Source organism: Aquila chrysaetos, chromosome 14 (assembly GCF_900496995.4).
Source record: "Aquila chrysaetos chrysaetos chromosome 14, bAquChr1.4, whole genome shotgun sequence".
Taxonomy (NCBI): domain Eukaryota; kingdom Metazoa; phylum Chordata; class Aves; order Accipitriformes; family Accipitridae; genus Aquila; species Aquila chrysaetos.
In genome coordinates, this window is record NC_044017.1 from 32,304,353 (window position 1) to 32,330,913 (window position 26,561).

The following is a 26,561-nucleotide window of genomic DNA, read 5'->3' on the forward strand; positions in this document are numbered from 1 at the left end:
TGACTCTTTTGAATGCAGAATCCAGACTGAGCAATTACAGAGCTGAAATACAGTAATCTAACTCCAAGTAAGGACCCACTGCCCCCCTCCAAAGACTGATGTATGAAAAAGTAATAAAAAGGAGAGCCAGACAACTGTTTAGATTCTAATCACAAGTAATTGCATGTCAATTTACATGTCAGTGTGACAAAATTAGGTCAGCGTCAATCAATTTATTAGGCAAAACCACAGCAGTCATCTTGATGTTGCTAAAGAAAATTCTTGGTATTGAGAAACTCTTCAAAGACTTTCAATTAAGGGAAGCTGTACTGAAAAAGGAGCAGGAAAACCAACTTCCCAGATAACCTATGTTCATGACAATTGGAACTGAGGAACAATGACAATGTACTTACTAAGCTAACAGCACAGCACATGTACTCTTCAATCTTTAGCATACTTACATCATCACCAGAGAAATACTGATCTATGATTTCAAATGCTAGTTTATAAATGTCTTCATTCTCATGCTGTTGCAAGGCTTCGATTTTCTCTAACCCTGAAGAAAAGAAAATGAAGAAGAGTTTTAGAAGTTTAACCTGCAGTTACCGACTACTTTGAAAAAAACTAAGAAAAATTATGAAACATTACTACTGAAACACACTAGAAAAGATGTAGCTCAATTTTCAAATATTACCTACACAGTAGCTATCTTGGCCTCCTGGAGAAAAGAGAAGTAGTTTGTGAACCTTTGCATGCCATGGAATATCCCATTTTATGAACAAGGGATAATGGAATCTTCTCTCTTTTTAGATAAAACACTCTATTTAATTTTTTTTATGACGACTTCTGTCTACTACATAGCTTTTGTTTCAGTCATTGTGCTTTCTGTATATCACCAAAAGGAAGCGGCTACATTTGTGTGTTGCATACGAGTTTAAAACAAAAAGGCAACAAAGCCTCACAGCAAGAGCAGCTTAAAACACTAGTCCCATTCTCAAACTGGATAGGGAATAATACAGGGAAAAACTTCCAGTGTAGTACATTCTTCAACACCCCTTTACTGCTATCTTACTATAATACATTAATTAGCATGTGTTAAAACTTGGATTGCAATATCCAAAAAACTCCTTATCCTGCTTTGGTCTGTAATGAAATTAGGATCCTAACAACTGCTTCCAAGGCAATGAACTAAAAGAATTGTGTGTTTTACCACAGAACAAAGTATATGCAATAATCAAATGAAAAGAAGTACAATTCTTATTTAAACCTAAAAATTACCTAAGCTACAGAAAGCTTTTTCAACAACTGCCTCCAAAATGACTATCTCTATACTGAACTAAACAGAAAAAAGTCATTTCTCTCATTACAAAAGTCTCACTTGCCTATTCAGATAGCCCATGGTAAAAAAATGCTGTAGTAAATATCAACAGCAGCAAGGGGAACACAGAATAACATCCAGCAAATTAAATTTTTTAAAAGCCTAATAAGCTCTTACCTCCACACTCTTCTATAATTTCAGCTATTGTGCTAGCCTCATCACCAGCCATTATCAGGATGTTTTTCAGACCATCCAGCACCACCTGTACCACTTGAGAATCCTTTACTGAGAGTAGATTGCAGAATGGTGGGATTACATTTTGCTGTACAAGGTATTCAACCTAAATAATTAAAAAAAAAAAAGTGCTTTCAACATTGTGCTTCTTACAAATGACTGCATGTGCAACGTTTTAGTGACAATTTGAAATCCCACTACACATACCTGATCTTTTCTCCCACTTATTGTCAAATTGCTAATTGCCCAAGCAGCTTCCTTTTGTGTTCCAAAGTCCCCCTGAAAAACAAAATTAATAGCTCATTAAAATCAGCATGGAAACATCTGTCAAGCTTATTATTAAAAATCACAGACTCCTCGTGTCAGATTTATAAAAAGAGGATGACAACTTGCATAGCTGATAGTTTGACTGACCTTAGCCAGCTGGTGTATGATCATAGGGATTAGCCCAGCATCTATTACAGCCTGAACTTGTTGCTGGTTTCCTGCTGTGATATTGGAAAGGAACCAAACTGCTTCCTACAATTGGACAAAACAAAAAAGCAAACCCCTTTTAAAAACTAGTCAACAGATGAAAAAAAACCAACCAAACCCCAACCAAACTAAACAAAACAAACTCAAACCCTAATATCATATCATGACCAATCACTAAACAGAACCTCCAGGTTTCTTCCCCAATAGCACTTCTAGCACACGAACTTTTATTGCACTGTGAAAGCCAAACATGCAGGAGATCAATGTAAAATTGATATCATGAATTCACGGGGCCAGATTATTACTTACGCAAGGAGTGTCTCCATACATCAGGAGCGATACTGACCTAAACCTTATGTCCACTTTGTGCTGCTGGAGTCACAGCCATGTTTTAAACTTTCCATCAGTTTTGCAAAGAAAATAGGAAAACTGGTAAAACCTCATATTAAAAAGGACTTATCCTGCAATTGTACTACTGACAGCTCAGTAGTAGCTTTCTGTGCTGATACAAGGAAGACCAACTCCAGCTCCCATTTTCTTCCTGAAACATGAAGTGGAGCTCACAAAGCTTGTTCAAGTATCAGACAGGACTCTCAATCCTGAGACCTTCCTCAGCAGTTACTTCCTTCAGGTGGTTCATCGACATAGCTAACATCTAGCTAATGGCAATTACAAATTCCTGGTTACAAAGGGGGATACTTGTCAAGGAAATCCAGAACATCTTACAAAGGCTCCAATCTTAAGTAAAAGACAAACAGATGTGGCAAGCAGCCATTTATGAAGTACTGCAGGAAAAAAACGTAACGGGTTCCATTTTTCAGGGATGTGTATCTTGCTTTTATTTGTATTTGCCCCTCACAACATACACTTAAAATAAAGAATTTCTAGACTCTCCTTATACAAAAATAAGCTCTTCATCATTCTTTTGTGAGAGCTAGAAGGGCAGGCAGAAACAAATCACAGCAGTTTGAACTGTCAGATAACTTCCTACAGAGCTCTTGACAGTTTACAGGGCCTGAAGAAACGGAGTTTCCTCACAAATAGTTTTCCCCTCAATGGTATACTACGTGGGGGAATCACATAAGCTTCCTCCTCTGCCAGCCCCATCTCTGCAGTGGAAGATAGCACAATGATTAAAAAAAAAAATGCAAATAATACGAACTACAGCTCTGGAAAAGAGGGCACTGATGACTTACTTTCATCAAACTCTCCCTATTCCATCCAGTCCTTGCAGCAGCAAAGTTACCTCTGCCAAAAGGAAGGAGAGGAAATGCAGGGACAGTTTTTAGAAAAGGACAGTGGTACTCCCTACTTCCTTGAAGGTGAAGATGGACAAAAGAACAAACTCCACTATGAAAAGGTGGAGTGGAAAAACTGGATCAGTCAGCTCACTGGACTCAACCAAACGTAACGCTCTTTAGTTATGAAAAACTATAACACAAGTTAGCCAGTTACTCACTTCTTAAATGAAAAAAAAAAGTATCACACTCTAAAGCAAAAAGCATCAGTCCTCCCAAAAAGCACTAGACATCAGCACCAATGCATGGATCCTCACTGTGGCTGTTTGGCTTTAGCCCTAATTAAGCACCAAGCCTCAAAGGCTATGTCTTTATACAAAATTGCTCACATGCTGGAAATAATGGCTGTAAGCAATTCTTCTGTAGTATTCTACAGACTACTGTTTTATTTCTTAAACAAAAAGATTAAGTTAGGAAGAAACAAATCATACCTTGTTTATCTTCTCTTTTGGATGCGTCAGGAGATTTGGGAAATAAGACAAAACATCACAATTGAGAACAACTTGTGTCTGTTCGTCAGTACCAGTTACTATGTTGCCTACTGCTCTCAGTGCTGCTGTCTGAATATCCAAAGAGGGAAGGAAAAAAAAATTGCATGTTAAAGACATTGCTGTTACTTATGCTAAAACAAAGCTCATTTTAAGACGTCTCTTTATAAAAACACTTTGCAACATACAATTTAGCACTTCATCCTCTGAGCTACACCATAAAAATGGGTAGTTTCATCACAACAGAAACACACAGTACAGCATTTTACTGAATAGATGCACTGCAGCTCAACTCAAAAAGTGTAAAGATTAGAAATTAAAAGAATATTAAAACAATAGAAAAGTTAATTCATCATGTATCTAATCCGAGTTGCAATTACATTAACTGTTTCTAGGCTTTGACTATGTCTGCCAAGGTTGCTTACTTCTCCATTCGGCTCTCCACTACAGAATTAAAAAACCCACAACTACTTTTCTTCTTACTGACTCTCAGCTGACTTTCAGAAATGGACTTTATATCTTTATGTATGTATTGGCTTTGTGTGGCAAGGTTTTGGTAGCGGGGGGGCTTACAGGGGCGGCTTCTGTAAGAAGCTGCTGGAAGCTTCCCCTGTGTCCGACAGAGCCAATACCAGCCGGCTCCAAGACAGACGCGCCGCCGGCCAAGGCCGAGCCAATCAGCGATAGTGGTAACGCCTCTGCGATAACATTTTTAAGAAGGAAAAAGTTGGGACAGGCAGAATACGGCAGCCGGAGAGAGGAGTGAGAACATGTAAGAGAAACAACCCTGCAGACACCCTGGTCGGTGCGGAAGGAGGGGAGGAGATGCTCCAGGCGCCGGAGCAGAGATTCCCCCGCAGCCCGTGATGAGGAAGACCACGGTGAGGCAGGCTGTCCCCCTGCAGCCCAGGGAGGTCCACAGTGGAGCAGATCTCCACCTGCAGCCCGGGGAGAACCCCATGCTGGAGCAGGTGGGTGCCCGAAGGAGGCTGGGACCCCGTGGGAACCCTGCGCTGGAGCAGGCTCCTGGCAGGACCTGCGGATCTGTGGAGAGAGGAGCCCACGGAGCAGGTTTTCTGGCAGGACTTGTGACCCCGTGGGGGACCCACGCTGGAGCAGTGTGCTCCTGAAGGACTGCACACCGTGGAAAGGACCCATGCTGGAGCAGTTTGTGAAGAACTGCAGCCCGTGGGAAGGACCCACGTTGGAGAAGTTCGTGGAGGACTGTCTCCCGTGGGTGGGACCCCACGCTGGAGCAGGGGAAGAGTGTGATGAGTCCTCCCCCTGAGGAGGATGAAGCGGCAGAAAACAACGTGTGATGAACTGACCGCAAACCCCATTCCCCGTCCCCCTGTGCCGCTGCGGGGGTTGGTAGAGAATCTGGGAGTAAAGTTGTGCCCGGGAAGAAGGGAGGGGTGGAGGGAAGGTGTTCTGAGATTTGGTTTTCTTTCTCATTACCCTACTCTGGTTGATTTGTAATAAAGTGAGTTAATTTTCCCCAAGTTGAGTCTGTTTTGCCCGTGACGGTAAGTAGTGAGTGATCTCTCTCCTGTCCTTATCTCGACCCACAAGCTCTTTGTTATATTTTCTCTCCCCTATCCAGCTGAGGAGGGGGAGTGATAGAACGGCTTTGGTGGGCACCTGGCAACCAGCCAGGGTCAACCCATCACAATGTATTGGTTAGTAAATGCTCTACAAGTGACAGAATACTGGAGACACTCCTTTTCATCAAGTGAACTGGTCTGACAAATTTCAAGACAGCCACATCTCACCCAAAGTACAAACTAAACAAACACGACAAATGCACAGATATGTAAAAAAGCTCCCAATTACAACAGTTGGTTCATAAAAACCAAGCATACATTAACTAACTTTCAGATTCCCTTTGTCTTTGAAGTTAATCAAACAAGCTCAGTTAACCTACCTTTTGTAGCTAATTAGAAAATTACTAAAAGGACTCAGCAACTGCAAATATTTTAACATTCAAAAGGTCCCCAAATATTGATTTCCATGAGCTATTCAAACAGAATATGCACAACCATGTATGCAGCAGCAGTAAAGAGCACATATAACTTGGATTCTGAAAAATGTAAAATCTGTTGTCATTAAGTATTTTAGGACTACAAAAGGAAGGCAGCCCTGGTAATCATACAATGGAAGTTAATGTTTAACCTGTCACTTTACTTAAAACTACATTAGAACTGTTTTGTTTGAGTTTTCTTTCATTTTAATGATCTTTTTTCCCCAGGGTAGGTAACATTTTTTTTCGGTTTTACCTGCAACAAATGTAGCTATAAATGCTGATCTCAGTACTCCACTAACAAATACTCTAAGACACTTTTTTTAGAAAATAGCTTACAAAGGACTATTCAATAGCAACTGAACCAGACTTACTTGAACTTTAACCTCCTGGTGACTCAGAAGGGGAACTAGAAAAGGTACAACTCCTGAATCAATCACCATTTGTATCTGTTCGTTTCCACCATCTGTTAAGTAGGACAAAGCCCAAACAGTGTCCACAAGAATCTACAAATTGGAAAGAACATGATTTACACATTGAACAGTAAAATCCATATAATGGAGGCTTAATTTAGTGATCAACATTCCACATGTTTGGGGGTGGGGGTGGGAAGAGCATGCAATTTAGTTAAAGGAAAACTCAAACATGATTATGACAAGACCCAGTTAGTAAAATCTTAGATTATTATGTACAACTATGAAAAACAGGGCCATTTGTTCCATAATAGTAATTTCTATATGTCCTCTCTCAATTTTTTTTTAAATTAAATACCACATTTTGGTGCATAAAGTGACAGCATACATCATCTCACAAAGGTAAACTGTTGGGCTTGATTTGCATTTCAAAGATAGACAACCAGCTCAGATAAGTAGTTGTGCTAGTAACTTTCTGAAGAAAATACCAACCCAGCCTCCTAGCACTGCTATAATTTGTTAGCTGTGCTATCTTTTGATTATAGAATATGTAAATTCCCTTAGTCTCTAATCTATCTATCTACACCTTGGCATTTCTGATCCATAATGCAGTTCCAAAGTGAAACTGCAGGCTATTCTGGATGTATGCCTTTTTCTGCCTTCATATTGAGATTAAAAATTCACAGCAAAGGAAAGGAGTTCCTCTACCAACTAAAGGACTAGCAACTATTGTAAGGTGGCAACTGTTCAAGCAAAGCAAAAACCCACAGAGAAATGACTACCATGCAGGGCAATCTTAGTATCTTAAAGAAAATAAAGACTAAGTCACTGATGCCTTGATAAGCATGATTTGAGAGTCCTCAAAAAAAAGAAAGGTACAAAAGTTACAGCCATTGAAAGGTAGTATCTGAAGCAGAAACAAAGCCAGCAGAAGGAGGGATATCACATCACTTAGAGATGATGTTAGGAACTGCAGGAAGAGAAATCAGGACCCCACAGAGGACATCATCTGTTGAGGTACCTAGAACTACTCTACTTTTAAAACAGATACCCGTTTAAAATTTCCATCTATCAAGACAGCTAAATACTACAGTACTGAAACGTAGGAAGGACTTTAAAGTCCTGACCCACAGGCTGCTTCCACCCAGCTCCAGGGACCAGACAGCACAGACCTAATGCTTTCTTGACACAGCCTGCTGCTGCCCTCACCTGCTAATGCCACAGGGACAGCAGAACGTGCTGCAGTGGAGCCAGTATCGCAGCAGAAGCAGTGAGAGATGGTGCCTCACCAGTTTGCTGCCCCACAGCCCTGTTGGTGACCAGAGCAGCAGCCGCCAGAAGCGCTCACAGGACTGTTGGCTGACCTACCTGCATCACTGACTCATCTCCAAACATAGGTTTGCTGCTCCAGTACAGAGAGGCTGGGACCAGACTGGTACCTCCAAACTAGCACCTGACTCTCAGGATCAAAAAGATGGGCACCCTAATTGAGATCAGTCAAAACCTGGCATCACATAGTCTCATATCTACTTCAAGAAGTTCTTACGCTATCACTGCTTGCAAAAGCTTTCAAATTTGGCAGGGGAAAAAAAGCCGACAGGTTAGAAGTATGTTTGGTTTTGCTATGAATTTCCGTTCAGGTTTGTCCAAATTACAAATTGGAAAGTCACCATGTGCTGTCTCCCACCCACATAACACTGGGAAAACCCTGGCAAAATCCCAGATTAAACTGTTTGCAAATATTTTGTGGAGCCAAGCCCACTTCACCATTAAAAGAGCAGCAGAAACACCACTACCACAGCATGGAAGTAACGAAAGACAGCTCCACCAGTCTTACGCTCCATCCCCAGACCCACCACAAGGGTTCAATTTCTGCTTCCCTAAATTGAAGGATCACTACAGGGAGCAAGAGTCAAAGACATTACAAAGTCCTGACAGGAGGAGGAGGAGGAGGAGAAGAGCAGCTCAGTATCCCTTAGTTACACAGATCTTTGCTCCTGAAGTCCCAATATAAGATTTCAGGAGCTAAGTACACCCCTCTAGGACTTTACTCAGAAAATAAATGTAAACCCATGGATCAGGAATGCGGGAAGTACTGAAGGTTTAATATTAAAAACCTGAAGGAAAGTTGTCAAAGGTGCCACAAAACAATAGTTTATTCCTGTTTATTCAAGTATATTTTCATACGTGATTTCCTTAGTTAAACAGGTTGCAAAGTCAGGCACCCAACAGATTACAAAAGTCAGATTTACCCATAGGATTACAATATTTGATTGGACTGATACGTAGAATTATATTTTTTTTTTTCTACACATGCATTACATATCATCTATGCAAAATTATAAATTGGGGCAGAATTAAAGTGAAGCTGATGGTAAAGCTGGCACTTTAAATTTCTAGTTCTCAATTCTGCAAAATAGGATTTTTTAAAACGTAGTTTCTAATGTAAAGGATAAAAAAACTTTTAGAAAAGGTATTTTGGAAATGGTATTTGCACTTTCTTTTTCATGCTCTGAATGACTACAATTATATTAGTCTTCATATTTACTACTTAATTATACATGAATTAACACAAAAAAAAAAAGTTTGCCACAATCTTGCAGCATCTTCTAAAGAAAACAAAGAATCTAAATATCTAAAACTTCAGAAATTACTTACATTTATATCTGTATGGTAAATGAGAACACACAATGCTGGCAAAATCTGAAAAGAAGTTCATCAGTCATTAGAGTAGAATAAAATTGGCTGTACAGTCATGAATCCAAGTACTGCAGTCGCAAAGCTTAGCCTGAGACTGCATTAGCATATTGCATTCACACACTTCCCAGCAGCTGGTCATTCCCTCAAAGTATGTACAAAAATACATATATACATTATATTTAAAATTTGTAAAAATACAAGACTGTACTATATTTCAAAGACACACAGAGAGTAGACTATATTTTGAGGGAAAACAAGCAAACAACAGAGATAAGACATCTGCCTGCTATTTTGAAAGCTTTGTTACCACACAATATAATAAAAATCATTAGCCTAATATAAATATATAAAACCCTCTTGGATTAAAATAAAATTTTATTTTTGTATTCACATATGGAGAAAATATAAAACTGAGCCATGATAAGAATGCTTAGAACAGGGTTTTTATTTGGTAAATTATTACTTGTAGAAGTTTCCCTGTTCTCTGCTTTGTTTTTAAAATTTCATTAGTTTAGTTGCTAACAATATTATACTTCACATGGCTTCAAAAACTGTATCTACACTTTGGAATTTATCTTAAAATGAAGAACTTTATGTACCTTACCACTACAGTTCTAGCCAACTAGCATCACTTTACTCGCTGTGCCTACTCTATAAACACCGCATTTGGTCTGTTCACCAGTTTAAAAGGGTTTTCAGATGCCTCCCTTCTCAAGTGGGGACTTGACATTGACTGCATGTTCACAGCTAGTCGAAGCACAAACTACTCTACATTCACTAGTTTACTTACATTTCCTCTTACTGAAAATAATTACATTTGAATACTTATATATAGAGAATCATGTTTGTAGCCTTTTTTGATAAAAACATGACATGCTGAGTATGTTAACACTTTCTAGTGTGTTAATTTTTTGTTGCGTCCATTTTAATATACGGCTCATCAGTCTTTAGTCTTACTCAGTTTCAGATGTTACAAATACCTTTATTACAGCCTTAGTAAGAAGCATCAAATTGGTCAAATTACTTCATTTAACAGCTGTTAAGTGGCACAAGACAGTGGCAAAAAACATGCATAAATTCATAGTATGACAATGTAAGACATTTGGCCTCTAGCCCAGAGTATAAAAAATGATCTGTCTCGTAATTCTTTATTTACCTCCTGAACTGTCTCCATAGGCGGTGGGGGGTCCTTATTCCTGCAGAGATTTACAATGACCCATGTGACGTTCCGAAGGAAGGTGATGGGAATGGAGGGATTGATGAAGGACAGAAGAGGTTTGACAACTCCCAGTGATATGACATAATCTCTACACTGAGGACCATCACCTACAGAAATGAAAATTGTTGTAAAATAAATTACATTAAAAATGGAAAATCTTGAAATGTATGCAATGACATGTTGGGATACTGAAATTCTATGTTTCCTCACCAATAGTCTACTACTAAAATGTCGTGTTCAATTAAATATACATACGTACAAATATGTATGTATATTTGACAAGACATAAAATTTATCCTGTTAATGTTTTGTGTAGCAAGTAATACTATTCTTTAGGAAAAAAAATAGGAAGTACATATGTAATTCTGGCCACATGAAAAATTATAACAAGCCACAGAATTTAGAGGAAACATAGTCTCATATGATAATGCCAATGTTCAAAAAGTCAAATTCTAAAATGAAACACTCGCTCCCTGAATTCAAATCATTATAACAACAAGAGTTACCTATAATATTTCCGAGAGCCCAGACCGCTTGCTCACAAACATTCTGGTGTGGTGAATGAAGTAGTCTCAAGAAGAGGGGTACTGCATCTGCAGAATGCAAAGATCGGATTTGTTTTTACTGGACATGGTATATGCACAATCGTTTCATTGATTAATACAAAACACTTTCTCTACCATGCCTTATACATGTTTCTGTTATGAAGAACACAAAAAACCTCAGTTAAAGATTTCTATACATATCTAGAGAGGGGAAAAAAATAGACTTGAGAACAAGCACCTATTAAACAACAACGTTCCCCACTTTTAAACCTTTTTCCGTATTTCTCAAAGTGATATGCAAGAGCCTCAAGTATGTAGGTGCTAGGTTTCATGCCCTGGTAATTCAGATTTTCCAGTTATCCAAGATCACAATACATACCTAGCAAAATGACATGCCTGCTTGTGCAAACGTGCTTCAAATCTTGACTTTAAGAAAATAGCTTCCTCCCAAGAGGTGGCTATAGTTAGTTTCCATACGCAGTGAAGATTTACATCCATCTGCCAGTCCTAAGACATGTTTTAATTTGCTCTTATATAACGCAGGCAACATAACAGATTAAGGAAGTGGTCTGATTTTAGATAGCCATCTCTGCTGAATTAAATACATTTAACAGAGCTATCTGCTCTCCCTCTACTATTCCCATGCGTTACTTCCCTTCAGACAACCCATACTGTTTCAAAGACAGTAATTCTTGCAAGAAATTTTTTAAATCTATATGCGATCATACTCATCCTATAGTCTGAGCAAAGTAAAATAGATCAATTTATATACTGTTGAAGGAAAGAATATTTTTTCTTGTAGAAATTGCTTCAGAAATTTAAAAAAATTGCAACACAATTTGTAAGCAACTGTGAATCAATATTCTGTTGATAATGTAACATGTGATAATGAGCCGAAAACCCTTGATGTGTTTTCCTGAAAAATAGAGCAATGAAGAATAAAGACAACCTAAAATTCCTTCCCCAGCCTAGATGAGTAATTCAGCAATTGCCTATAACTGACAAGTTAGGTGGGACAGCAACATACCGTTGCTTAAGAACACTCTCTATGTTCTTGTAACAATCATCCCACTTCCATTAGCTCGGGTGGAATATTCAAGCTTCAGTCTCAGTGATTACTGAGATTACACTTCAGCCATATGTGTATCCAACATATTTCAGAGAGGTCAAGTATGTAGTTTACATTAGATTGCAATCCTGGTATGCTTTCAAAAGCAGGAATGAAATTATTTCATAACTCAGGCAGGACAGTTTGAGAAAGCATGAGTTGCAGGTTATCTGATCTACTGCTCCCAAAAAATTAATTATTTCTGCTCCAAATTGGCTCCTGCCAAGATCTATTCTGTGAACATAGTACTTCTCTTTTGCTGGGCCTTCCAACTGCCATCTGTCCCTCTTGATTGCAGGAGGCCTTCTTTTGTATTTAGGCTGCACCAGCCTCTTCTACAGCTGCGAGGGTCTATCGCTTTGTTTCCCTTATCTAAAGGGAATAGAGTTGGGAGGCTGTTTTCCCTTAGTCATCTCCCAGCCAAAACAGCAAGGCTTCTAGACTAAACTTCTTCCATTTTCTCTTCAGGAGTAAAGCTTGGAAAATGCTTTTTGCTTCTTTGAAGTAATTTTATCACATTTTCTTCTTTTCAAGCATTAGCTAAACAGATTTTGGAAGAGACATATCCCAGCCTGAACTTCTAGTAATTGTTCAGGTAACAGCAATGCTTTTGGCTGTGCTGTACATACTTTCATTCTAATTTTAATTCTTACTTTAAGATTTTTTCCAGATTCTTCTCTGCAAAGCTAATATTATAAACAGCCTTTTCATTAGATTTATTCATTCAAATATGATAACACTGTGGGATTTGAAAAAGGAAAAAAACAATGACTAACCAATGAACAAGTTGGGAAGGATGAAAAAACTTGGGAATAGATTTCCAAAGATATTTAGACACCAGAAAAGCAGTCTAAAAACAGAGGTGCCCAAATCACATGAGGATTTTTTGAAACAAATTCAAGATGTTGATTTTTTTTTTTTTAAAGGCTTTGGATTTTTATCCAAAGCTCATTTTGATAAGCATTCTTATTCCTATTGTTCCAATATCTTAACTATATAGAATCTAACAATTGGTGAGATATTTTATTAGCTATTTAAATGTACAAAACAGCATTTTGATTTGAAAGGCAGGTTCATACGCTTAAAAAAAAAGAAATCAAATAATTAAGTCACCATTTTCCCATATAAAAACACTGAATACGAATAAGCCAAGACAATTTATTGTATATTTGCTTATCTATAGTCTCCTGTTTAATGATAAAATGTTGTATTTACCATAAAGGTGATTGTTTTAAGATAAGCGTGCTGATACATAAAAGATATACATATAATCCTGAAAAAATAATTTGAATAATTTATCTTCAATTAACTTTAGAGTTTATTTCCCATCTCTTTTCATAATGGAAGTCTCACTGGCTGGTTAAGCAAGAAACAAAGGCCGCACAACAAATTCAGTGTACACAGGAGATGCTAATCATACGGTCAGGGAAAGGATGGTAATTTTCTTAATTCTGTATTTAAATGGGAAACCTTACATAACTATATGTATTTAAAAACTTTAATAAGATTTATGAACATACCTTTGAGATAGAAAGAATTACTTCCTAACATAAGTTTTAGCCGTAGGGGAATTAATTGTACATGATTTCAGAAATCAACCCAAGAATTAGAAAGGACTAACGTTTTTGTCATACTCATTATATCATCTGTCATTCTCTATCTTTTTTTATGGGAAAATCAGGTCTGGGATCCTTAATAAGAATCGTTAGTGTCAAACAGATTAATGTTTAAGAGCAAACATAGAAATTTTTTGAGAAAGAGGACAGATATGCATTTATTATTTTAATGGTTCTGACAACAAATGGCATTTGTTATCCAAATATCCCCTTTTCCCTTTTACCCACAACTTCCACCATCCCCCAAAAACCAAACTGTAATACTTACTAGACTGTACAACAGCTTGAGTCTGTGCAGAAGTGCCTGATGCTATGTTAGTCAATGCCCATGCAGCTTCAAATTGTAATGAAGGACTGTAATGAAATAATTTTACAGTAATAAGTTGAAACATGATCTGCATATTATTTTACGGTTCATTTCAGTATTACTAGCTGTGTCCACTCTGAGACACTCTACATTTAAGCAGTGCCACTGGGCTAAAAGTTTTAAAAAAACCCAAAAAACCAAAACCTCTGAGCCTGGACATTTCAGGGGAAAAGCTGTAAGAAAAAAAAAAGATTTTTACATTCTATGACCTTTTGTAAACTAGCCATCATTCTAACTTCATATAAGTAATAAAAAAACCAAAATAAAAGCAGTAATACTTGTTGAAGGACATAACAACCAGTGAAGCTGACCGCTACTCTAGTCAACTAATTATCTCCTGTATGAAAGATTTCTAGCACCCCTCATCATAAAATGCAATTATGCCTCTCTAATGTGTAAGAGACCTCTTCACATCCAACTGATCCAAACACCATTCACATTTAGTGAAGAAAGTGCAACTGTCTTGCTGCCCTTAGTAGTTCTCAATAAATTAACCATGTCTGACCAGAACTAATAAAAACTCTGCCCTTCTAACATTACAACCCAGATCAAGTGTAAGCTGGTATACCAGGATAAAGATGTTTTTCTGCTCCATCACAGACAGGGAAAAGATTAACATCAGTATCAAAAGACAGCATAATACCTGTATTAAAACTGACTTACTAAATGCAGATAAAATTAGTTACAGATATTATGAAAGCTGGGGGAACATCTCCAAGATGTCTGTCAACTGTTGTCTATGCCAACAGCAATTTAGTAAAACAGTTTGCATGAAAACTGTTGTTCAAGCAAATGCTAAAGGTTAAGAGTTCTAGACGCTATAAAAGAGTTTACAACTTATGGTGGTTAGTTAGCGTAACAGTAAGGTTATGCTTTGGGAGGAGCAGAGAATATTTATTGTTAGGTGACTATTTTTCATTTCCATGCTTTTTTGGGTCTTCATCAGTTATGTTTTATATATAGTCATAGGACCTGCTTCCTTTAAGGTTTTTTTGTGCATTAGTTCCCAAAGCATTTTAAGGTTTTATTGGTGGTGAGATTGGAAAGGAATTAGATAGGAGGGCCCAAGATGTGTAAATAAGGATTTGTAAATACAAATAGTACCTGTCAGAAGCTATCTATAAACCTTTACATTCTAGGATTAAATGCATTAAAATTCTAATTCTAGGTTGGTACTTCTTTTCTTCCTCTCGTGATAGGCGTCCAGTTACAACATGGACAACAGCTTTAACAATCCATTACACAAAGTCTTTGCAGAGTTTACCTCTACTAAATATTATATAGCTATCACAATTAAACAGACTGCTTAAGAAAATGTTGAGTTCAATTTCAAAAGGCTTATTAAACATTTACAAAGGTAAATCATACAAAAACTAGACTGAAAATTAAAATTAAAAGAATTTTCACAGCACTGAACCGTCTGCTTCTAGAGCAGACAGGCATTCATGACCCATTTTAAAATGTTATCCTGATTTGAACATTATTGCCAGCTGCCTTCTAAGCAACTGTTTTGTTAAACAAGCTAGAAACAAAGCTACTCACGCTTCATGTTTTTGCAACCACCAAATTATACCCAAAATGCCAATTTGCATTTTTGAAGTTTCTAGCCCTCATGGCTGCAGAAACAACCTTGAAAATGGAGATACTGTAAATACATTTATGGCTGCCTGAGGCCAGAGATAGGCTAAAACATTTACCTCAAATGTGTTAATCCCCATCTATTTGAATAAGGGCCTCATGGATTGTGGAATATAGCATTTTTCTTACATGTCATTAAATTCTTGCAACTATATGCTCAATGTTCTCCACCTCCTTTACTGAAGCTCTTGTTTTCCAACTAAGGATCATAACAGAGAACATGCTCACATGAGGAAGCAGCACAGAGCCACAAGGGAACCCACCTTGCAGTGAGAACAAAAAAAGCTAGAAAATTAAGTTAATAACCTTAATAAAAAGACAACAAGTGTCTTCTGGCAAAGGGAAGAGCCCTGTTCACAACCAGGCATGTTCTCTGCCTTCACACAAATACACACAGTAAGTCTGAGATGGGTTTCTTAAAAACAGTTAACAAAAAAGTCTGAAATATTCAAAACCAATGAGAAATTTAGTAGGGTTTTCTCCATTAGTTGGATATACTTATGCAAGCTCTAAAAAATGAAATGACATTTCAGTGGCAGAATAAATATTCCTGGAGAAGTTACGGTTTATCATCATGGAATGTGATCCACTGTGTCAGAGTATATGGTGTTATGAATCTTCAGTTTCATCTGAAATAATGAGATTTTCTTTGGATGCAGATTCTCAGTAAAGGTGAACATTTTTAAAAGTATACTTACTTATCATCCCTTTCTAGGCATTTTACCAGAATTGGTAAAATTCCTGATTTTATTAAGTCATCAATAGGTGGATTTCTGTCACTGGATAGGAGTTTTCTGTGAAATTAAATTTAGAAGTAAATTAAGTAACTTTCATCATGAAAAATGGGTAGGAAATACATTTCTGTGCCTTTATTTATTTTTACCTTGCAGCTTGGACAGCACTCAGTTGGATAACTGGGTTGTCACTTGTGGCATTCTGAAAAAAAAAAAAAAAAAAAAAAAAACCAAACACAAAAAACCCCAGTAAAAAATAAAAACTCACAGAACATGCACTTCTAATAGAAAAAAAAGTTAAATGTAACATACCTGCAGTATAGCTTCTAGTGTTACATTTTGCTTGAAAAGAAAAAAAAAGTTTTAGTAATTTTGTTGCTAAATTATATTCTTTTAAAACATTTAATACAAACTAATTTTAACAGCGTATCAATTCATAATTTTGCTTTCAAATAACTGCAAGACTTCCAGTGTTAAAGTAAAAACAGAATACATTGTTTTGAGACACCACCAAAGTTTTAAAAATAATTCCAGAATCAAGGAACTTACTGCTTTGAAGTCAGCATCAACATCAGAATCTTCTAAACTTTCTTCTTGGGGAACATTTCTTTTTTTCAAGAGATGTTCATCTCTTTTGTTCTGTAAATAAATGACAAAAATAAAGGCACTTAATACTTATTAGTACAGGGTGACAATATAATGGCCCCTTTCAAAATAAAAGTTTAGATAGGATTGTTTTTTTTTTTTAAAGGCATTTGTAACTGCGAATATAATTTGCAATATTTCAGCTGTAAGAAACTAGCAGTTTGCTAATCACAGACAGGACTATGACAATCCATGACATTTGAATGAATTAAAACTTACAGTTTGGGGATCAATTTTCTAGCATGTAGATCTGCATGACATTAATAGTTAGCCACATATGACAAATTATTTTCTGGTGTAAGATTAGTTTTCAGCTAAACGTAGTTCAAAGTTCCCTGGTTACATGTATTTTCATCTTGTGTGTAAAGTAGCATGTTCCATATACACTGACACTTGTAATATTTCCCACTCATGCTGTTAGCCTAATTTCTGACTTAAAGCAAAGCACCCTCCATCCTTAGCTCCTTTAAGGAATTACTAAGAAAAAATTACCTTTTCAGTGGTAAAGTACCCATTTAACATTTCTACCTTGCTTAATTAGAATATTTGAACACCTAAAGCCCTAATTTAAAAAGAAAGAAATCAAATAATCAATTTAACTGTATCCAAATGCAGTTTTTTACAAATTTAAAATGTATTAAAAATATTATTCCAAAAGTACAAAGCACTCTTTTCTAAATTTTAGAGTTTATCTTTTGCTTGGTATGTCTAGAGGTACAATCAAAGATAGAAAGGGCAATGGAAGATGACAATGCAGCATGTATATCTGAACACATTTTTGTAGTTTGGTTTTTTGTTTAGTAAGTGCATTAAGATTTCAATCTCTAATGAAGCAAAACACTGAAAAGGTATAACAAACAGCTATAACACCTAAAACAAACCTATTATTCTAGCAAGGAAAGGCAGGCTTTTCAGTATCCAAACAATTATCTGATAACCAAACAGTATCAACTGTAGAGATTGTATTATATCATGCCTTGCTTGTAATGTATGAAAAAGCCTCTAAACAGAACCATGTTTTGAAGGAGTCCCCAGCATTTTATTTTCTCATATGTTTGAAAAAACAGCAACTCAAAATTTCTGGGACTTGCTTACTTTTTAGACATTTTTAAAAGAATTTAAAACAATTTTTCCAGCTTCAGTCTGAAAAGCTCCCAAGCAATATAAAGATTTTTTTTCAGATAAGAGAATGCTAAAACAATAAACAAGCACCAGAATTAAATAACCCTTTAATGCAGAAGACAACATTCCACAAACTTAGCACAGTTTAATTTTTGTCAAGTCTACGTATAGAAGCTAAATCCTTCAAGAGTGCACAAGATCACCTAGATTAGCTATGGCAGCCTCTCCAGATCCATACAGTAACGGCAGCACACTTGGAGCACATCCACACAGACAAGCACTAAGGGTATTTTGTTGTCAAGTGGTTTTGGAGAGAAGGGAGATGGAAACGAGCAGGCAGTTAAATGCTGTGAAAATACTGTTATGCAGACAAACTGCATCATGCAGGTACACATTGACAGATGGATTCACCATAAAGACCTATAACGTATTTCTCTTTTTTCCACAGCAAGTACTTGGCACTGCCATTTTAAGCAAAGAGCAAACATCATTCAATCCTAGTCAATCTGGCTTTGCTCAAGTACAATTCTTTTTCCTACTATTTGTCTAAGCCATAAGCCTATACCTTGGCAGCTGCAGGGACCGGACCCAGTTTCCAGAGGCCATCTCCACAATCACGTCAACTTTTCTCCCCAGGGCACAGCTACTACACACATCCACCTGCGGAAGAAGCAGTTCCTTCCTGCCTCGGATGAACGGCTGTGCTGTTATGGTAAAACAAGCCAATACTGGGAGAAGGGATTGAAGCTGGAGGAAGGTCCTGCTGTCTTCAGTCAACTGTCCTCTTCCTACCCAGAGGTATCATCACAGATCATGGTGATGAACAAGTCCACACATGCATGAATGTACAGGGAGACATGTTTAGTTATGAGGGTGGCAGACACTGGTCCAGCAGACATCCCCTGTCTTCAGAAAAGGCGCAGACTGAAGGAATTGGAATCTTAGTGCAGAACCATTGCCACTGTCTCCCGGAGCAAGTTAAATGTTTTGTATTAAATCATCTACTGAGAAGGGTAAAGTTTCCTTGTCATTAGCAACAAACTACTGTAGTACAAGGCAGGGTTTTCCGATTCTGTTTCTCCTAAAATATGTGGCTGGATTTTCTACATCTCATGCTCAGAAAATTCAGGGAAAGAGTTTTCAAGGGTTTTTCTAAAATATGTTTGATTTAAGAATTGTTATCCACACTGATTCACCTGGTGATATGTACGTGTTTTTCAAACAAATGATTCAGTATCAGTGGCACTCAACTATGTGTTCTGCAACATCTTGCAATAAAGACGGGTGATCTTTACTTTTAAAGTTCCATTAAAAAAGCCTGTTACATGCAGGCCTCTTGCTGACCCTTTGATTCAAAAAATTATGAAATACCTAGAATAGTTAAGAATTTAGCAAACAAACTCTTTTTATTGAACTTACTGAAAAGAAAATTCTAATTAGGAAATGTCACATTATCTCATTTGTTATTTCCAGGTTTCTTCTGTTAGTAAAAAAATTAAAGCTTTTTAAGAGCTCAAACAGTAGATCCTCCCATTTAGGTGTTTCACACCACTTTATTAGCAGATTCACCCACCACTGAATCCTCTGACCTTAAGGAACTGTCCCCATATTTGGAAAGAGAATCTGGTACACCACCATTCCACATTGCTCCCCACAGAAGCACCTACGCTAGCACAGAATGGATGCACCTCAGAGAGCTTCGACTTAAATCCCTCCAAAATACAGAGGGTACGCAAGAGCCATTTACTTCACTGCTATTGTAAGTGGAAACTTAAATAAGGCCAAAGTCGTCTTAATTATGTTGACATTAAATAGATGGCATCCACCCGGAACGAAAGATCACATTATTGAAATGGAAATAATATTAGATATTCACATACATGTGGGCCACAATCATCATGCACATTATTTCCACCCTCAATATTTTTCCTCACAAAAAGACATTAACCAGAAACAGCTGAAACCACATCATTCATTTTCTAGCTTGAAAGATCTAGAAGCTTTTGGATGCAAAAAGCAAAGTCACACTGGAACAACTGTGGTACTGAACGTATATCCCTGTATAGACGTGTGTGTCTCCAACATACACAATTACATCATTCTGAATGATCAGTGTTTGTCAGGGTTGTGCCTCTACTAGAGTGTAACATAAGGGCTATGGTATCCAGTTACTCCAGAGAGCAAGAATGAAGATATATCTTGAGATCCTCTTTCAAACATCCTGAAATACCAGGACAGCAGAGGCTAGAATACAGCAATGAATCACAGAATGGTTTGGGTTGGAAGGGACCTTTAAAAGTCTAGTCCAAGCCCCCAACACAATACAGAGAATATAGCTGGAACAAAGTGAGAGTCCCACTGTGGGTGACTGAACAGCATCTTCACAGAACAACAGGAATGAGCTGCACGGCCTTCAGCAGCCGAACCACTGGAAAATCACCTTCCACACACACCAGGCAGTAAGTCTAGATTGTGTCAGTGGACAAAGCACTGAATTATTCCATGCCACTTCACCCGAAGAACTTCAGAAAGACTACCTGCCTGTAACCATTACTCAATACACACTTCATGTTTATTCACAGTGAGCGCACTTCTATACAAGTACCATTAGCTGAAATAATTTCCCTGAATAGGATTTAGAGGGGCATGCACAAATTCTCTCTGCCTGTGGCCACAGAATTGGTGATCAAAACTTTTTTTTAAGTTCTTCCAATTCCCTAGAAATCTTTCAGGGACTTGGACAAAGAAGAAAGGAGGGCAGGTTGTAAATGAACACATAATTACAGAACAGTAACAGAACAGTAGCTTGTCTCTCTGCTTCAAGCAATTGTCCATCTACATTGATGCAGTGGGTATCTCCAAACAGTACTCCTCACAAAAACTCCATTAACCTGGAAGAGAGTCCCATGAATCCCTAAATGAACAGACACTGAAGGACTGTTCTAATGGCACCAACATGCTGAGAGGTGAAATAAAATGGAGCTCCAACCAACTGTTCTGCAGCTATCAGGAATGGAGATATCCCACTGGGAGACCACCGACAGTGAAGATGGTAACAAAGGAACAGCATTTCAAATTCTGGCCCATCAAACATACATAATCTAGGTTTAAATTCCATTGTGGGACAGGGTCTCTTGACAAGAGCAAAATGGCATCAGACTAATTAGAAATCTTAGCATGGTAAGACTGGGTAACACTGAAAAGCCTTCCATTTGTAGCTGCATGCTAAAGATGGCCATAATATATAACACAACTGAACTAACCAAGAGCCTAGTTCTCTCCCGTTCCAGCCAGCAAGTTAATAGCTCCTTAGACAGCCTTTTATACCTGCATACACAACTATCCAATTCCTTTGGCAACATGAGTATGCCTAAGAGAATGCTTCCTAATGTTAATCAAAGTAAGTATGAGTAAGCATGTATATTCTAATGCCAAGATATTCTACCCTCCTTAAGAGAGCAAGCTGAACTTCACAGGACATAACTGACAGCAGGTTGACACTAGAATTTCTGCAAATGCAGGCAACATCTTCAGGCTGTCAGTCATATGGCGCAATGGGTTCCAGAAAAAACAACCTTAGCCAGGAAAAGTAAGAGTGAGCAAGAATGTTCCTGTAGCTGTTTGCAGATGGCTGGGCTGAAAAACAACTGTCAAGAACATATATAGAGGAGCTTCCACAGCAGCCTGAAGCAAAGAGGCTAGCACTTATTGAAAAGCACTAAAAATTTCTTACTAAGGAAAAGATGTTCTTATTAGCATTTCTTATGAAGTCAAAGTATTCATGGAACCTAAGTCCAGTCCTAAAAGGTGGCTCTAAGGCTATTTGAAACAGCTCTGTCCATTTGCAAAAGCATCCAATTCCTGGACAGCTAAACCACAGTATAAAGTAATTTGTTAGACCAATCACTCCCCTGCATAAGGTAAAAGAACATGATTTGCAGCTTGACATAACCTTAAAATGTTTGCATTTTGTCACACTGTGACAAACTCAAAAGTTTTTGCCTAAATCATAGCACCAGCCTCTTCTGCAGGCTCCTGGGGTGAAAATGGAGACAAATGAGCACACCTGGATACAGCTGTCCTGTTCAAAGCCTGGTGATAGAGCCCTTTGAAAAGGAGAGGCATCAAACTGGAATCCCTGATGAAGGGTAAGACCTTGTCACCAACAAAACTAAGCAGGTCTCCTTCAAAAGGAAAGATCCTCAGCTACTGCCTGAACTATGCGTGCTATATACAATAAAGTCTGAAAGTTTATAAACAGCAGCTGACTGCTGGTTGTAAGCATGTCGACATTCTGGTACACTACAACAGTCTACAGAGGTTTCTATATGAACAAAAGGTATGTGGACATATATGCCAGGGAAAAATGCCAAATGGCTAGAAACAACAGTAATGATACCATGAGTGCACTTCCTTGTCCAGTGTGATAATATATTAAGAGTTTTTGATGACAGATACCCATCGTGTGCTTCACTGACAGTGGGAATGTCAGGCTGCATGAACGGTAAATATGTAAATCCTGCAGACCCCAGTACTTCTTGTTTACGTTCTTGGAAGGTGGCCACAGGATTAAAAAAAAAAATGCTTATCAATGCAAATGAGTTTCAAAGACAACATGATTAACAGAAGAAGAATCCTTGTAGGCAAAGAGGATGTCCACCAAGCTCTATGCTGCATTCCACTTAGTACTATAGGACATGGCCAATAGGATATTCTAATGGAGCTGTGAAAGGTGTTAAATACAAATTTATACAAGCTTTTCAGCATTTGACACATGGGAAAACTCTATGAAGAGTCTCAATTCCCTTGGGAAGCTTCACGATCAACAGGGAAAAGAAAGAAACAAGAAAATCTTTGCCCTCAGGTGTCAAACATCATTATGAAATGCTTAAGGTCAGGGCAAGGTTTAGGAACTCAGCAGCTAGTAGGAAGAAGTTCTTTTGGCATGAAAGTTAAGGTTATGTTTGAGTCCTCTGGGGACAAAGAGCAGAACTTCAAGAACATCTCAACATTAGGAACCAGAGTGCTAACCAGCATTAGGTATACTCACAGCTGACAACAAGCAGCTCTTTCCTCTGCTCTGACATCCTAGGAAAGACTAAAGGATCAGACCAGTGATGGAGGTAGATTCAGGTTGTCTGGACATCCCTTTTAAGCTACCACTGTTGTGACAGACTGAGCTGAACTTCTAGGTTTCACTTACGTGTAATCTCCAATTTTGGTTTTGGGGGGCGAGAGCACCTGCTACAGTCCATCATGAAGAAAAAGAAAATGCCTACCACTCCAACCTCTTCCTGTTACAGGGTTGCTCTGAAAACCTCTACTGAATATCCTCTTAATGAAAGTTTCCTTAGGTGGGCTATCTAGCCTGAGTGAATATCTAGTAACAGCTCTTGGATATGAACCTGGGGAAAGATTCAATTTCTCTAATCGTTGGGAAAGGACCATTAGCTGGCTCTACTCACTGTCTCAGAACTCATTAACACCTAGAAAGATTTTTAAAAACCCTGTAAACAGGCTGAACAGGTCAATCTGATCATCCTACAATCCATGGATATAAAAATTATATCCTACACGCTTAGTGAACTAGGTCCCTTGCATCCAAAGGCAGTCAAACAGATTCCAAGACTGTTCTTCAGATAAAGAGCATAGCTACGGATATGCAGAAGACAAAGGCAATTTTTCTACATTTGAGTTCTGCTAACACACCTTTGTGACAACAGACAGCAGTCACTATGTTCTGTTTGGCTAGTGCACATCTTTCTCAGAAGGTGAGCAGGTTGACTATAAGTAGACACATACATATACACCAGTGTGCGGCCCAAGAGCCCCGAGCACAGATTGCAAAGACTGAGGCCTGTTAAGTTAGGCAAAAGTATGTTCTTACTAAAATGGATTCAAGCAAGCCTCCAAGGAATTTCTTCATAGCCCTTTTCAACTAAGTTTCCAGAAGAATACATTAGGAATATAATTTTCCTCCTGGGGTCTTTTTTTTTTTTTTTGGCAGGTGGGGGAAATCAGTCAAGGCAGGTTAGATGCAAGTTCTTTCCCAAGAATTTGTGCTGCTAATACTGGATAGGGAAGCCTCCAGAAGAACATACTAATAGTGCTTCAGTCTCCCTATGATCGTAGCTGTTTCTCTGAAGTTGGTAGACTTATGCCTAGAAAAATGTACTTTACAGTCAATGAAAAGCTATATGTTCACATTGAACTGGAAAAGATGGGTGAATGAAGCAAGTTTTACTATCCTGAAACTGAAAATGTGGAATTTTTTTTTTCTTTTGCATTCTCAGACCTCCTGAGAATCAGAAAAAGGTTTTTCCCACACTGGCTCTCCCAGCAACATGAAGACAGATCCTTTCTTCAAGGCTCGCTACATTATTTAGGAGCTATTGTGGACATCAGCAATCTTATTTAAGAAAGATCAGAGTAGGGACAACAAGTACAGTATGCCAGAGAAACAGGTTAAAAAGACACATGCCCCTGGCTCCCTAATCCACCACTTGTTTAGCAAATAATTGCTTTGCCTTGCATCAAACTTAATTGGCAATTAAGGCTTTCATGAGCTCATGTCTATGAGCTCTCAGAGGCAGCTGAGTTTGCCAAGAGAGTCAAAAATAAACCTTGTGAGAGATCCTGGAAGTTCTTAGGGTTCCAGTTAGTTAGCAGGCCTGCTAAGGTTAGGAGTGTTAAGGCTTTCTTTGAAGGGTGCCATCTAACTCAATGACCATAGCATTGACCCAGCTAAGGACTGCCTTTCTTAAAGCACACAAGTGGCCCAAGTCAAGCTTCCTCCTTACAGAAAGCCAAGTGCCTAGAACCAAAGGATCTCTCACAGCAATGGAGTTACAGGCTTCATTTAGATATGGAACCTTAAACTGAATCCTAACCATTACTCATCCACCCCACTCCCCTTCAGAATAAGACTAATCAGCTAGGTTAACCAATTAATTCCAGGGTCCCTGTTGCTAACACAGCACCCTTCAGGTTTCTGTGATGCTGAAATTAAGTGATAAACATTCTAAATCAGACTTTGCCACGACACTATACTGAGAAGTTTAAATTCTAAATCCTGAGATATTCTCCGTCACCAAAACTGACATCGTTATCTTGTCTGTCTGGAAAGAGAGATGGCTACTTTTTAAGCTCTTAGGTCTACTGCTGCACTAACAGTATAGCCAGAGACCAAGACCATCTTTCCAGAAATGTAGTAGGTCCATTCCCAAAACATGTAAAACACATGTTCTGCAAGGCCAATATGGAATCAGAAAAGGGCACCTGACCATCAGGGGTGTCATCTGACTGGCTCATGGTGCCAACCATGCCTCACCTCGGCCAGGATTCTGCCAGACGACTGCTACCCTTTTATGTCAGAGGCAGCTTTGATAGCTCAACTCCTAAACAAATAATAAGTGATTGAGAAAAGAAAAGAGAAAAAAAAAAAAAAGAAAAAAGTAGTTTCCTTCTGAGTAAGAGCTGTGGTGTGAAGATAGTGAATAGAGATAATATATTCCTGAAACACAGAATGTGTTGCAAATGCACCTTGATGTCTGTAATCTCAAAAGAATAAACACCTCACACTAATGCATGCAGAAATTGTTTACTACTGTTCAAAGCTGTGAATTTTTTTTTATTTATTCCATCTTACATAACAGAGATGTAAGCAACTTCATCAGATCCATTCATTTAATATTTATACACACGTTGATTCAAAAGACAAACCCATGACTATGTAGTGCTTCAACTGTACAGATCAAGAATATGCTCAATTTGCCTGTTTTCTTAAAAAGCTAGGTGTACACTCAGCATCTGGATAGCTGGGAGAAAGGGAAGATACCCCTCTGTTTCGAAGAGGCACTGGTGGATTACTAAGGTCATGCCAACACATATTTCCTGAATTTCGCATACTCATGCTACGGTAGCAGTGTTAGCTGTAAAGATGAAGACATATTACAGCTTATCCCTTCTACTGCTGGAGCTTAATAAAATATGTCCCTTTGCATTTCAGTCCCAATTCTGTACCAGAAGCAACCTCACATCTACCACAGAATTCCCACAGCAAACCAGTTGCCCACCAGCACCAGTTCAGTTGCTGCAAACCAACAACTCGGACACACGCTCAATCTCTTATTAAAGCAGATTTCTTCTGGCCTCTGCAGTGGAAGATGTTCAGCAAACACTCCAGAAGAACACAACTTCCTGCATTTAAGAGTTCTGCAGCTGCTCTTCACTCTTGATTTACGGTCTGACCTACATCCAGCACTTAGGCTTCTCTAAATGTGTAACTGATCTTTGCATGTGCAGTTTTCAGTGAAAAGTCACTAGCAGCTCATAGGCTTCCTCTTTGTCATTTTCACTCATGTATTACTGGCACATACAAGATTCCTTCCACACAGAACAATCCATTCCCTTGTCTTAAGTGTATGACTTGCTCCCCACCATGCTTCTGGCACCATGGCCTTGAAATTGTGACCTGTTACAAAAACCAATTATGAGAATTAAATTAAAATTAAAATTCTCACTTTGCACTGCAAAGCTCTCTCCAAAGATTGCACTGGAATGCTCGTACGCAGTCTCAATTTAGCAAGCTGTATGCAGATATGCTGCATTAGCTAAGCCATCTTTCACAGCGTTGCTTTGCTA

The 26,561-nt window shown here is 38.2% G+C and overlaps 1 protein-coding gene across 2 annotated transcripts in view; it reads right to left on the reverse strand.

Moving 5' to 3' along the window:
- The window catches only part of KPNA3 (karyopherin subunit alpha 3), a 54,235-nt gene that overhangs the window by 4,672 nt on the left and 23,002 nt on the right, over positions 1-26,561 (reverse strand). For both annotated transcript variants that reach the window (XM_030036489.2, XM_041128680.1), the window contains exons 3-16: positions 16,701-16,790; positions 16,464-16,493; positions 16,301-16,353; positions 16,116-16,211; positions 13,681-13,766; positions 10,650-10,736; positions 10,081-10,250; positions 8,883-8,927; positions 6,186-6,317; positions 3,735-3,863; positions 1,946-2,050; positions 1,739-1,810; positions 1,475-1,637; positions 441-535 (exon numbers count right to left, since the gene is read on the reverse strand). In XM_030036489.2, the coding sequence (XP_029892349.1) occupies positions 441-535; positions 1,475-1,637; positions 1,739-1,810; positions 1,946-2,050; positions 3,735-3,863; positions 6,186-6,317; positions 8,883-8,927; positions 10,081-10,250; positions 10,650-10,736; positions 13,681-13,766; positions 16,116-16,211; positions 16,301-16,353; positions 16,464-16,493; positions 16,701-16,790 (1,353 nt within the window). The remainder of the gene's footprint in view (positions 1-440; positions 536-1,474; positions 1,638-1,738; positions 1,811-1,945; positions 2,051-3,734; positions 3,864-6,185; positions 6,318-8,882; positions 8,928-10,080; positions 10,251-10,649; positions 10,737-13,680; positions 13,767-16,115; positions 16,212-16,300; positions 16,354-16,463; positions 16,494-16,700; positions 16,791-26,561) is intronic.